The 14,963-nt window shown below is 39.7% G+C and overlaps 1 protein-coding gene across 4 annotated transcripts in view; it reads left to right on the plus strand.

Moving 5' to 3' along the window:
• Positions 1 to 14,963, plus strand: part of trappc9 (trafficking protein particle complex subunit 9) — a 245,413-nt gene that overhangs the window by 120,517 nt on the left and 109,933 nt on the right. For all 4 annotated transcript variants that reach the window (XM_083925898.1, XM_083925900.1, XM_083925899.1 and 1 more), the window contains one exon: positions 6,330 to 6,440. In XM_083925898.1, coding sequence (XP_083782024.1) covers positions 6,330 to 6,440 — 111 coding nt within the window. The remainder of the gene's footprint in view (positions 1 to 6,329; positions 6,441 to 14,963) is intronic.

The following is a 14,963-nucleotide window of genomic DNA, read 5'->3' on the forward strand; positions in this document are numbered from 1 at the left end:
AGTTTTCACAAACCTTATAATTAATGTAATTATAATATACGTTTAAGTATGTGGCTGATGTAAACGGTAAGAATTTAAAGGGGTGATGAGGTTTTAAAATGTTTGGAAAAGGTATTCAATTTAACTTCAGAATTCATAACAATTCCTGGTTAAACGAAACCAGCTAGTGCATTTTCCCCACAATCTTAGAATGTTAAAGTGTAATTCTGGCGTAAAATCATCCCAGGGTCTTTTCCGGCAAATACACTCATCAAATAAGCCATCAAGACAATTTTTTTCACAACTATTAACGGAGAAATCCGGTAGACTCCTTAAGAGCCGAATGCAGCTAACACTGATCGGGGCAGCATTAGGCATTAAAACAGCTTCTTTAACCACTAATACTGCTCATGATAACCCCAAACCTCTGCAGCAGCATGAGAAGAGTCCTTACACATTAACCAAAGCATCAATGGGCTCCTTCCTTTTGGATTGCATTTGGTAATTAACTTGAAGGGACTTTTGACTTGAATGGACTTAACTATGAGATGAGCTGGTACCAGGGCCAGTAGGTAGGTCTTTAAAACACTCACTAACACAAACACTTTTAACAATCTCCGGGTTCACTTACTACATTGTTGGTGCTTCGGTTAATGTGTAAGGACTCTTATCATGCTGTGTTACAGTTTATTGAACAGAAGTATTTGTTGACACTGCCAACATGAAAGTTTCCATTTTGGAAAGACAGCACTGGGAAGGCGGTCTGCAGTACGTCGCGCAAATTTGCAAAATTGCTGAACTCATCGCCCTTTTTTCTGCTTTGCTCTCAGTCTTTTCTTTATTATTTATCTTGCTAACATGCATATTTTCCTAACATTTTTTTTACTTAGGAACACCTAGGGCCGCGCAATATATTAGAATCTTTTCATGAAAATCAAATTATGACTGCTTGCACAAAACGGTTATTTGAGTCAAAACATACGGTAGATGATAGCAGGCTGCATTAGCTGCAGATATCAGATTGATGTCTGAACACAAACAGTGAGAGCAGATGAAGTGTGTGTGGCTTTTAATGCTTAAACTGATGTTAAACTGAAGGACTCAGATGTCTTGTACATGGAATATGATGTTTAAATCATGTATTAGTGTCCTGGTATTTTGCAGGAGGGAATAATTATTAAAACTCTTAATCGTCCAAAAGCTTTAGAGAATCAAGATTTTCTTGTTGGGGCCATTCCACTACAGAATAATCCACTACAAAACCGCAAACCAAGGCCTTAAAAAAGAAACATTTAATGTTACAGATAGGAAGTATTTTTTAAAGGGCAGTGATTGCATTACATGTAATCCCTTCCCAATCTCATTTATCTCTCTCTCTCTCTCTCACTCTCACTCTCACTCCCTCCCTCTGTGTACATTGTAATACCTCTTCTTGCCTGCGGTGTCGTTTTCCTGACATATTCAGAACGGACCTTGCTTTGTCTCCTCTTTTGCTTTCTCCCACTGGGCCATATGTAAGGTGACAGATCTGTTAAAGAAAGTGACAGAGAGCCAGGATGTGTGAAAAAGTCAGTGATCTGTTCTTAGGGACTTGTTAAAATCCCATTGGCTGAACACATGGGGTTGCCCTGGAAAAAATGTACCGTTCTACTATGGGAAATGAACTGATCCTGTGATGTGTTTTTATCAAAGTGCATCCTGTGTATCATCTATAGCACTGTGTATTTCTAACACTTTGCAGCTCCTATATGAAGGCAACCCTTCACTGTTATTCTGCCACTGAAGTACTTTCTATCAAAGACATAGGGCCTATGACAACTTTTGACATCATGTCCTGTTAATTATCTTTAGTACAGATTTTCAACCTTTTTTTCAGCCAAGGACCCCTTACAAAAAAGAGAATATACCGGAGACAATCTCATGGATGACCCTTGAAATCATTTGATATAGTCTGTTTTGTTACGCTTCTCTTGTCTTTTGTGAAAGAATATCACAAGAGAAATGTATTAGAGAGATAGAAGAGATGTATTAAACACATTTGCAGATTCTAAGAGTTATATATTTCTTAGATTAGAGCCTAATCTATGAATTTGTATGAATATACATTTTTTATGTGAACAACAAAAGTCATGGTAATTTAAATCAATTAATCCAAAAACTTTTTAACGGACCCCTTGGCAAGGTGCCACGAAGCTCACTTTGAGAATTACTGATCCAGAGCAGCAAATTTTATTTTTGAACCTTTTAATTTTAAAAGCTTCAAGCATTGCAAATATAATTCTATTCTCTTCAATTGAGAAAATATGTTGTAGGTGAATTGGCCCTTTAGTGAGTAACTATTTACGATCTGATTGTAATTCATTATTTGACATGGTGCACATGCTGACAGCAATTACCTTTGAGCTACTTCTCACTTAGAGTCAACTGTCCCTTATTGGCTCCCGTAGCTAAAAATAGCCCATCATTGGCAGTACTCTAAATCCAGCCATGCTAATTAAGTCTATAACATTTTGTGTACCGGGAATATGTCACGTTTTTGTGCTGGAGTACGGCTGCAAAATCAGCACTTATTGATTGGGATGTGGACCCCGCACCATTGATCTTTTTGTTTTTGCCTCCTCCCACGGTGCATGCCTTTTTTGCCACCCACTACCTCACAATAACAATGTCTCCAGTCCCAACTAATGCCCAGTCGGTGTCAGTGTCGATTTGCTCTGTATAATTAATGTAGGAACAAAGATGATCAGACTGTGGCTCTGGTATCTGTCTGTGTTGTACTGTCTTGATGTCTGCTTGTGGTCTTGGCATAGAAATGTGTGGCACCAGGATAGGACTGTACTGCAACAGCGTCCTTTTCCAATCAATAATAGCAGAATGCTGACCTCATGGTTCATTTGTTAGTGTGGTAGTGTTTTCCGAAATAGACAGTGACATTCATTAAATCGCATTTCTCCCCCTTCGTTACACCAACGGCTGTACCTGAAATGATCTGTAAGAAAGGTCTTCTTCTGTGTTGTTGACCATATCCTTAGAGTTAATTGCCACTTCATAATTTGGATTCTGACTTAAGTCATTTGGTCCAAGTCTCAAACAAGTCCCTAGTCATTTCTTCTTGGGGAAGTCCCACATCCCCAAGATACCACAGTCTTACTTAGCCTGTGAATATTCTCATTTTTCCAGGTCGTTATCCCCAAAGAATTTAAAGTCAAAAGCGACTGGACTTTGTTATTTGTCTAGGAAGACGTTTCACCTCTCATCCAAGAGGCTTCATCAGTTCACCTGACCAGGCTGGGACAGATCTTTGGGGACACAGTCTTTAGAAGGTATTAGTACCTGTTATAGGCCAATTTATCAAACCTGTTGAAAAAGTAAGACTACAAATTGAATTTGTATTATAATGATTGATATTCAGTGAAATAAATGTTATCAGACAAAAAAATCACAAGGTTTATATTTTTCTTTATTTTCTTCTTAACAGAAATAATATCCCCTCAATTCTAATTAAATCAATTGATTTTATTTCTTAACATCTCATATGTCAAACTCTTGAAACGTAAAGCGATGAACCTTGGCACAGGTGTCACATTGATCCGATACACAGACCATCAGGTAGCATCACGAGAAGTTTGACTGACAGGGCAGTCATCCAATCATGACAGTGACATTCCTAGTGTGCACATGCATGCAGGGTAACGTTACACAGACACTTGACATTGTAGAACCTTTTTTTATTATGTTACACTTAAGCTGAAATCATAAAATGGAGACAGGCCATCATGCCTCAAGTCAAGTCATGATCCTTTACTCACTTCTTGAAAGTCATGTATTTCCTGTCATGTCAACTAGTACAGGGTAAGTCATGAAAACAGTCACTTGAGTCGACCCAGTCTCAGGTCAACATCCCTGGTGGCCATAATAAATAATCCAAAACTCGCACACATCACAAACGCAGTGCATACAGCCAAGTTATATTGTGCTTCATTAAATGTACATAAGGCATACATATTGATATTTCATTGATGGATGACTTGCCCCGTACACTATGAGCAAAGAAGCAGATATGTGTTTGCTTTGAAGCACCGGTGCTAACTTTGCTCCCTTGCCGGCTCACTCGGATTTAAATAGGAATTCAAAAATTCCAAGACTGAAATGGAGACAAGAAGTTTGAAACCTTATTGGCAGTTTTTGAATTATTTATTTAGCTTAGATCTTGGTGCCCTGCGCAGTAGCTCAGCAGAATACGTATCAAAATAAGTCTGTGTTGTGATGTAGTTCCACCTAATTCAAAACCAAAATCAACTTTTGTCTACAGACATTCTATAGCAGTCTCAGTGAAACTTTTTAAATGAAGTCTTCCGCCTATGTTCAGCATCATTTCAGGCTCATGCCGTGGTCTTTTAACTCTTATCAAGAGGTGCAACTCCACATTGTCTGCCCCTTCTTCCCTGGCTCTTTTTCTTCGATTTATCTTGGGTACTTAGTGCATGAGCAATGAGCCTGTGTTTCTTAACTGTGTGGTCTGATTAATCACCTCAGCTAAACGGCCCGGCCTAGAAATCAGTAACTCTCCCCACTCAGCACGTTAATCACGTCTACAACCAAAGACAATGAGACAATTAAAGAAACATGGGTAGGCCTTAAAAAATATGCTCCTTTAATTGCCACAGCAGTTTATTAGGGATGTGGGCAAGCTCAACTTAATCCTCCATTAACCCTGAGATTTAAGAGGCAAGAAGCTAGCTGGGAGGCAGGCTTAGTGTGACCTGGAGGGGTGATGGGCAGCATTTAATTCCTACATTTGTTCTTTGCGTTTGCAGTTTGCGTCCACTTATTCTGGAAGATAGCCTTTTGACAATACCTTATTGGTTCAAATAATAGACAAGATATTTTTTATACTTAATGACTATCTAGTTGTGTTAACATTTATTTATAATTGAAAGGGTGTCTCCCACTGAGACTGTTGCATGTTTGTAGTCTAAAGCCCAGTTCAGACCAACTATTTTTGACACGACAAAGCTGTTTTAGAACGTTGCAGGTGAAACTTGCAGCGGTGTGAACTGACCAGCCTTGCTGATGTTGTCGCCTGCGACTCAGCTTGTCAGGTTGCCAGCAGCTGGTTTTTAGAACGAAAGACACGTCACCTGTTTTAACAGCCAATTAAGTCTGAGTAAAATCTGATGTATTGAAATCACACAGGAGTCAAAAACAGACTTTACCATGTTGTTATTTCATATATATACTATTTGTTTATTGAATTACCAGAATTACCAGAGAACATTCTATATCGTGATGTATATTGTATCAAATTATATTGAATACCATACTTCATGGTATTAGTGATTTCGTAGTTACTGTACTGGCTTTTTAGGGCAGTATAATACAGGTCAATACAGTAGAGTTCTTCTCTGTGCCATACATTATGTATTTATAATTTTCTAAAATATTTTTCATTCCATATTTAGTCCCAACAACAATAATACCAGTATAATGCAACACAGTTTGGCAGGACCATAAGTATATGCTGTCACATAAATAAATATAAATAATGCAGCCGTACAATGCAGGGACTAAGATCTGGATTATGTCCTATTTTATTGCTGTTCACGGATTTACAGTATGTCGTCCAAATCCTATAAGCTCCAAAAGAGGTTTGCATATTTTGTGTAACAAACCTAATGTTTAATGTTGAGTTTTGTCAGATTCCTCCTGTATACCTACAGAAACTGTTGTATGTAACTGCACTGTGGCTGTGTTGGACAGTCTGTGCTCTTTTTCAGTTTTAAAAATATCCATTCCTTTCATCTGTCATTACCAGGGGGAAAAAAGAAAACACCTACTTGGGGGTTAAAATTAACTCTTTGAAAATCCAGTATCATCTCTCCTGTCTTGATCTAAATCACAAATTGGTTATGATCTGCATGAGAAAAGCAGACCCGGGATGATGCGGAGATGGCCTGCTTCAGCCAGGCCTGCGGTCCTGATGAAAGCACCGCCACCTTTGATGTTATGACAAGGACTGATGAGTACTTCACACCTTGTCTTCTCTTGATCTCATGCATTTGCAGCGTGCGTGTATGTGGCCGTGTATTTTTAGAAAGTAATCATAACCTCATGCATAAAGTATAAACTCACATACACAAAAACAAATCGTTATGATTCGATTGTATGGGCAACAGAGTCACCCTGCAGCCTGAGTGTGTAATGTATAGAGAAATCTTTGTCTAAAATAGTGAACATCCTGCGCTTCAGTATGAGCCTGTGCAAACACATACTCTTTTAAACTTTAGTTTTTCAGTAAACCGAGAGATTTTGTTTCTGCTCTCACCTCATGCCTCTTTGTCTGTCCACAGCACCCGACAGTGTCATCTACTGCTGGACATCTTCAATCCAACAGAGCATGAGCTTACTGTCAGCGCCAAGAACAACCAGGACCTGGTCCTCCATTCAAGCGAGTGCCAGAGGTGAGTTGAAGGTTTTTCTTTCTTAAATAGGATAGATGTATTCTTACCATGGCCCATATGGTGATGACTCAAAGCAAAAAGTCTTCCAGGTATTAAGATTGTTTATTTTATTTTTCACCCATCATTCTTAATTCTGTGTTTTTTAGCAACAGTATAACAACAATAAAGGTCTTCTGTCAGACATTAATGAAGCGGTGTCAAACTCTAATTCACAGTGGGCCAAATTTAAAAACTGGGACAAAGTTGCAGGCCAAACTCAATATCTATAAAAAAAAAAAAAAAGAAGAAAAGACTGCAAATGTGCATGTTTTCCCTTCCCTCCAGATGTGTAATGTTGAACCTTTTCAGTGCAGGTCCTTGTTCTTGTCGTGGTGTTTCAATTCAATTCAATTCAATTTTATTTATAGTGTCAAATCATAACAAAAGTTATCTCAGGACACTTTACAGAGTAGGTAAAGACCACACTCAATGACTTATTTATGATTTACATAGACCCAACAATTCCTCTGTAGAGTACAGTGGCAACGAAAACCTTCCCTATAAAAGGCAGGAACGTCAGACAGACCCAGCTCTGTGGAGGACGGCCATCTGTCTTGACCGGTTGGGGAGGAAGAAAAGGAGAGAGAAAGAGAGAAAAGACACACAGATGGACAGGGAGAGACAGACAGACACACTTCCAGAGATGCAAGCAAAGCCTAACAGTAACTATAATATTTATAGTAATGTGAATATGACGTATATGTTAAGGCAGTTAATACAACAGAATAGTAGAAACAAGCACAGCTAAGGTGACAGAATATGAAAATGATAATAATTATGGTGGCAAACATGATCAATGATGAGTAGTGGCAATAGCAGCTACAATACAGCTACAAATTTTATAGTTTATTAAACTAGTGATAGTATATATGAGTAACAGTGACAATAGCAGCAGGAAGCGTCATGTAGGACCACGGCAGCAAGCACCACCACGATCAGCAGAGACCTGCGAGACGACAAAGCACAAACAGCTCCGGGGAAGAAGCTGAATCAGTAACATGCATTGATGGGACATGAATGATTCAGACAGAGAGGAGAGAAGCTCAGAGTATCAGGAAAAGTATTATCCCCCGGCAGACTAGGCCTATAGCAGCATAATTAAGCAGAATAAAGTCTCATCGTAAGCCCTAGCTGTAAGCTTTATCAAAAAGGAAAGTTTTAAGTTTACTCTTAAATAAGGGGACAGTGTCTGCCTCCCGAATAACATTTGGGAGTTGGTTCCACAGGAGAGGAGCTTGGTAGCTGAAGGCTCTGCCTCCCATTCTACTTTTGGAGACTCTAGGAACGACGAGTAGCCCTGCATTCTCAGAGCGCAGAGATCTAGTTGGGTGATACGGTACTATGAGCTCTTTAAGATACGACGGAGCCTGACCAATAAGAGCTTTGTACGTAAGGAGAAGGATTTTAAATTCTATTCTAGATTTTACAGGTAGCCAGTGCAGAGAAGCTAATACAGGAGAAATATGTTCTCTTCTATTTGTTTTAGTTAGTACACGAGCTGCAGCATTTTGGACTAACTGGAGACTCTTAACAGACTTATTGGAGCAGCCTGATAATAAGGAATTGCAATAGTCCAGCCTAGAAGTAACAAATGCATGAACAAGTTTCTCTGCATCTTTCTGAGACACAATGTTCCTAATTTTTGCAATATTACGCAGGTGAAAATATGCAGTCCTTGTCGTAAGTTTTATGTGAGAATCGAAGGACATATCCTGATCAAAAATAACACCCAGATTCCTTACTGTGGTGCTGGAGGACAACACAACATCATCCAGAGTAACAATGTCTTTAGCTATTGAGTTTCGGAGGCCTTTGGGGCCAAGTACAATAATTTCAGTTTTGTCTGAGTTTAACATCAGGAAATTGCAGGTCATCCAGCTTTTTATTTCCTTAATGCACATTTGAAGTTTATCTAACTGATGGGTTTCTTCTGGTTTGATCGACAAATATAATTGTGTATCATCAGCATAACAATGAAAATGTATGGAGTGCTTCCTTATAATAATTCCTAAGGGAAGCATATATAAGGTGAAAAGAATCGGTCCAAGGACAGAACCCTGTGGGACTCCGTGACTAACTTTAGTGTGCATGGAGGATTTGTCATTAACATGTACAAACTGAGATCTATCTGATAGATATGACTTAAACCAGCTCAGTGCGGTTCCTTTAATGCCGATCAGATGCTCTAGTCTGTGTAGCAGGATGTGATGGGCAATAGTGTCGAAGGCAGCACTAAGATCTAGTAAGACAAGTACAGAGACAAGTCCTTTGTCTGAAGCTATTAGAAGGTCGTTAGTAATTTTCACCAGTGCTGTCTCAGTGCTATGATTTGCTCTAAATCCTGACTGGAAATCCTCAAATAACTCATTATTATGTAAAAAGTCGCACAACTGATTGGCAACTAATTTCTCGAGGATCTTAGAGAGAAAAGGAAGGTTAGATATAGGTCTATAGTTGGCTAGTACCTCAGGATCAAGACTGGGCTTTTTAAGAAGAGGTTTAATTACAGCTACTTTAAAAGACTGTGGTACATAACCTGCTGACAAAGACATGTTAATCATATCTAATACAGGAGTGCTAATTAAAGGTAACACTTCTTTAAGTAACCTAGTTGGAATAGAGTCTAGAAGACAAGTAGAAGGTTTTGATGCTGAAATAGTAGATGTTAATTTGTTAAGGTCGACTGTAGAAAAGCAGTCCAAGAATATTTCAGGTCGTACAGTTTGTAAGGTTCCTGGGTTTGATGAACAAATAGTGCCAAGCGAGTTGATTTTGTCTCTAATAGTTATAATTTTGTCATTAAAGAAGGTCATGAAGTCGTTACTACTGAGGGTTATAGGAATACATGGCTCAATAGAGCTGTGGCTCTCTGTCAGCCTGGCTACAGTGCTAAAAAGAAATCTAGGATTGTTCTTATTCTCCTCTATTAAAGATGAGTAATAGGCTGCTCTGGCATTACGGAGGTCCTTCCTATAGGTTTTAAGACTTTCTTGCCAAACTAAGTGAGATTCCTCCAGTTTAGTGGAGCGCCATTTACTTTCCAACTTTCGCGATATTTGTTTTAATTCACGGGTTTGTGAGTTATACCACGGAGCTAACTTCCTCTGTTTTATTATCTTCTTTTTTAAAGGAGCAACAGAGTCAAGTGTTGTTCTTAGAGAGCCTGCAACACTTTCAACAAGGTGATCAATTTCAGAGAAACTAACGTTAGTGCAGGAATCTTGAATATTAGGATAGGGCATTAAAGTAAATGCAGATGGAATCGCTTCCTTAAATTTAGTTATAGCACTATCAGATAAACATCTGGTGTAGACACTTTTACCCAGTGGTGAGTAGTCCTGTAATATGAATTCAAAAGTTATTAAATAATGGTCTGATAAAATAGGATTCTGTGGAAAGACTATTAAGTCATCAATTTCCACACCATAAACCAAAACAAGGTTGAGGGTGTGATTAAAACAGTGAGTAGGTTTATGTACACTCTGACTAAAACCAATCGAATCTAATAGAGAGATAAACGCGATACTGAGACTATTATTATCGCTGTCCACATGAATATTAAAATCACCTACAATTATTACTTTGTCGGATTTAAGGACTAAATTTGACAGAAACTCTGAGAATTCGGACAGAAATTCAGAGTAGGGACCGGGAGCACGGTACACTATAACAAATATAATTGACTGCACAGTTTTCCAGGTTGAATGTGAAAGACTAAGAACAAGACTTTCAAATGAATTATAATTTAGTTTAGGTTTAGGGTTTATTAATAGGCCTGAATTATAAATAGCTGCAACGCCTCCTCCTCGACCACTGCCTCGAGAAATATGAGTATTAATATGACTGGGAGGAGTGGATTCATTTAGGCTAACATATTCTTCGGGACGCAGCCAGGTTTCGGTCAGACAGAGTAAATCAATATGGTTGTCTGATATCAGATCGTTTACTAATACAGCTTTAGATGGGAGAGATCTAATGTTTAAAAGTCCACATTTTATTTTCTGATATTGTTGCATTGTCGCAGATTTTGCGCTGATTTGTATCAAGTTTTTCTTTATAGCTCCTCTTCTGTTCATTTTTGATCTGTTTAATTTAAATGATCGTGGGGCAGACAGTGTTTGTATACTAAACTGAGCTGGAAAATGCTCCACAGGGAGCGCAGAGAGGTGTGTAAGACTGCCACTCTGCTTCCTGGGTACCTGCGATAAGGGCAGCGCAGAGAGGTGTATTAAACTGCGACTCTGCTTCCTGATCCCAACACTGGGTTGTCATGGTTTTAGACCGCTAACAACTGCGTCCAGGTTCTTAGATATGAGAGCGGCACCCTCCAAAGTAGGATGAATACCATCTCTCCTAATAAGACCAGGTTTTCCCCAGAAAGACTGCCAATTATCTACGAAGCCCACATTATTTACCGGGCACCATCCAGACAGCCAGCGACGGAATGATGACATGCGGCTATACATGTCATCGCAAGTCAAGTTGGGCAGGGGACCAGAGAAAATTACGGAGTCCGACATAGTTTTTGCATAAGCACACACCGACTGCACATTAATTTTAGTGACCTCCGATTGACGTAATCGGGTGTCATTACCGCCGACGTGAATAACAATCCTACCATATTTACGTCTATCCCTAGCCAGAAGTTTCAAATAGGATTCAATGTCGCCCGCTCTGGCCCCTGGGATGCATTTTACTATTGTCCCTGGTGTCACTAAGTTCACGTTTCTCAAAATGGAGCTGCCAATAACCAGTGTTGTTTCCTCAGCAGGCGTGTCACTGAGTGGAGAAAACTTGTTTGAAACGTGAACGTGCGGATGGTTAACCATGGGCTTCGATTTAGAACTATGCTTTCCTCTCACAGTCACCCAGGAGGACCCTGTCTGCTCAGGGATTGCCGGGGGAGGGCTAGCAGGAGCTAACGCTACACTATGTGGCTTCGCACCGGCTAAAGTTGTAGGTGGCTGGCTAGCTACTGTAGCGTAAGACTGAGCTTCCATGGTGCTGAGCCGTGCCTCTAACTCACTGAGCCTCGCCTCCAGCGCTACAAATACACTACACTTATTACATTTACCATTATCACTAAAGGAGGCAGAAGAGTAGCTAAACATACGACACTCCGAGCAAGAGAGAGCAGGAGAGAGAGCGGGGGAAGCCATCACCAGCCGTGAAGCTAACTGCTAAGCTAAAGTGGCTAACAGCGTGTAACGATTAATTAGCCAGAAAGCGGCTGAAAGAAGGAGAGCTGTGAGTGCTTGAGTAGAACTAGTGGATGTTTAAATGTTAAGCGGTAGTTAGCCGCTGTGGTGAATATTATAGCAAAAACAGTTGAATTTAGCGAGAGCAGCTAACAGTGAAACAACAACGAGTGACCAACACACAAGCACCGGAAATAACGTAATACGTCACCGTAACACGTCCACGTGTTTCTTATGTTTGATTCTTTAGTTACAGCCACGGTGGCTCTGCAGACAAGACAAACAGCTCTTTACCTTCATAAACAGATAATCCACCTCCCGCCTGTTTTGAAAGCTCCTGTTTTCCATCTTTCTTTTGGCCATTTTTGGGGAGGGGTGGATTAAGTTTGTCTGAAAAGACTGGTAGCATGGATGCTCATGTTTGTTAACAGAAAAGTAGACGTGTATGTGCTTTAAACTCGTGGGCCAGCTCTCGTAAAACCTTGATATGATCTTGCGGGCCAAATATAATTACACCACGGGCCAGATTTGGCCCACGGGCCTCAGTTTGACACCCCTGCATTAATGCAACATATTGATGTTATTTCATGCTTTCATCTGTGACCAAGCAGCTACTCTTTTTAATGCCAGTTATTCCTCAAAGCAAACCTTAAGTTTACATATTGACACCCTACCTTCCAGACACCCAGCGTATGGATTTGAGTAGGGCAAATGCTGATTAGTGGTAGATCAAAGTATTTTTTATGAATTGGGATGGCCTGATAGATCTGGGGAACATGGAACCTATTCTAATGTAAGCATAATGGTAAATTTACAGTTTTCAGCAGTGATTGAGAATGAAAATCTGCAGAATTTAGCAGAGTGTTTTTCTAATGTGATGGTGGAAGGTATCGTCAAAATTCTGTGCCTGCAGATGCCATGTAGGCCTAGTAATTGCCAAGTGACCAAACAAACAATTCATTAACAGTCAGCTATTTTCATTAATATTTTACACAGCAAGGCAAGCAATGTGAGCATGGCTGTGATTGGTTAAAATGTCATGTCTAGATGGTAACCAAAGATTTGCGAGACTTTTGCAAGATGTCTAAGGTTAGATGGCTAAGGTTAGATGGTTAAGGTTAGGTATTGGCCTTGAATGGCTAAGGTTAGATGGTTAAGGTTAGGTATTGGCCTTGAATGGCTAAGGTTAGATGGTTAAGGTTAGGCATTGGCCTTGAAAGGTTAAGGTTAGGTATTGGCCTTCAATGGTTAAGGTTAGATGGTTAAGGTTAGGCATTGGCCTTGAAAGGTTAAGGTTAGATGGTTAAGGTTAGGCATTGGCCTTGAAAGGTTAAAGTTAGGTTTTGGCCTTCAATGGTTAAGGTTAGATGGTTAAGGTTAGGCATTGGCCTTGAAAGGTTAAGGTTAGATGGTTAAGGTTAGGAAATGACCTTGGATGGTTAAGGTTAGAATGGTTACAGTCTGGACATGACCGAATTGCAGTGACTCTTTCTAAATGCACCAAATGTGCATTTAAACTGTATTTAAGGTTCTATACTGCCACAAAAAATCCTGTGGAAGACATGAACTTAACTGATGTTCACAGCACCTCAATTTAAAAAAAAAGAAAAAGCTATTTCAAGGTACAAATGGTGAACTTTATTATGCAGGTCTTCATTTTTACGCAATTCTCCAAATAGATACAGTAAAAATACTAGATTTTGAGCCTGTATGTAGTCAGACTTGTCCTGAGTTGAAATTCAGTCATTGTCAGGGTTTTTTCCAGCAACCCAAAATCAAAGCAAGGTATTTCCCCAAGACAATTACTGAGATTTCTTAATTTTTGAGGGACACAGATAGCGTGTTTTATACTTCCTGTGAATATTATCCAATTAATCTTATTTCCATTTATGACTTTACTTTGTGTTAATACCTAATTTAAAAAAAAAAAGGATATTGTCACCTGTGTACTCTGTGCCGTTCCAATGCATTTACCATCAAGGTCAGAATAAAAGGGGTACTCCAATATCATCAGATACTAAACATTAAGACTTGATCAGGATTCGGGGCCAAATAATCATGGTCATGATATTTCTAAAGTTTTAAGCCCCTCTAGTAATACTTCTTGCTAGTATAAAACTCATTCCAACATTGAAATTGCACATGTATGTTCTAAAGAAGTTAAGTCTTGAACTTGATTTTTCAGCTTCAGGGGTTCCTCACCATTCTGTATGGAGCTGGGTACGGCCTAAATGCTTTTCACAGTTTTTTGTTAAGACGAAACAAGGGGCGACAGCTCGTTTAAAACAACAATGGCAGCTTCTAAAGAGGTAAGCTGCTGCAAAAGCATCAGTTTTATCAGAACTGGAGAGTTTTCCCGATGGAAAATAAGTTTTCAACGGTTTCTTGGGGCGGCAGTAGCTCAGTCCATAGGTGACTTAGCTGGGAACCATAGGGTCGCTGGTTCAAGTCCCCGTGAGGACCATGTATGGAGCGTGGACTGGTGGCTGGAGAGGTGCCAGTTCATCTCCTGGGCACTGCCGAGGTGCTGTTGAGCAAGGCACTGAACCCCCAACTGCTCGGGGCGCTGGTCACTGGCAGCTCCCTCACTCTAACATCTCTCCCTAATTGCATGTATAGGCCCTGTTTGTGCATGTGTGTATTTCGGGCCTGTGTGTGTGTGTATGTATGTATAATAATAAGAGTGAAAAAATTCAATTTCCCCGTGCGGGATAAATAAAGTAATTCTTCTTCTTCTTCTTCTTCTTCTTCTTCTTCTTGATTGACTTTGTCAGGAGTTTGATAGACAAATGGTTCATCCAATCACCTTCCAGGTGTCTTTTAAAAGTGCCTGCCCTTTTTTAAGGGTCTTCTCAAATACTGGCCAGTCAGGTTCAAATGTATGCTGGACAATGCAAGAGTATTTTTTTGGTCCCAAATGGGTGGTTCCCCAATATGCTTCTCCGATTTTTCACTTTGCCCTGACACATACAGGTATATATACACTTTACAGACACATGCACAAACATCATCCCTTTCTCTCACCGTTCTTGTAGATTATCACAGCCTCTCTCTTTTATTATTCTATCAAGTTATAAAAATAACAGTATTTCAGAATAAATCAAGAATGTATACTTTGTTCACTAATTTTGAACACCAATGTACACCACGCATTAGGTAGGTTTACACTGCCTGCAGGCATCATGATAGCGGTCACCCATCGGCGTAAAAATTAAGTAGCCATGTGGACACGCAGTCTCTTCACAATATGACTCCATCAGACCTTTTTAAAACATTTTGTTTATAC

The sequence above is a fragment of the Echiichthys vipera genome, assembly GCF_963691815.1.
Source record: "Echiichthys vipera genome assembly, chromosome: 13".
Lineage (NCBI taxonomy): Eukaryota > Metazoa > Chordata > Actinopteri > Perciformes > Trachinidae > Echiichthys > Echiichthys vipera.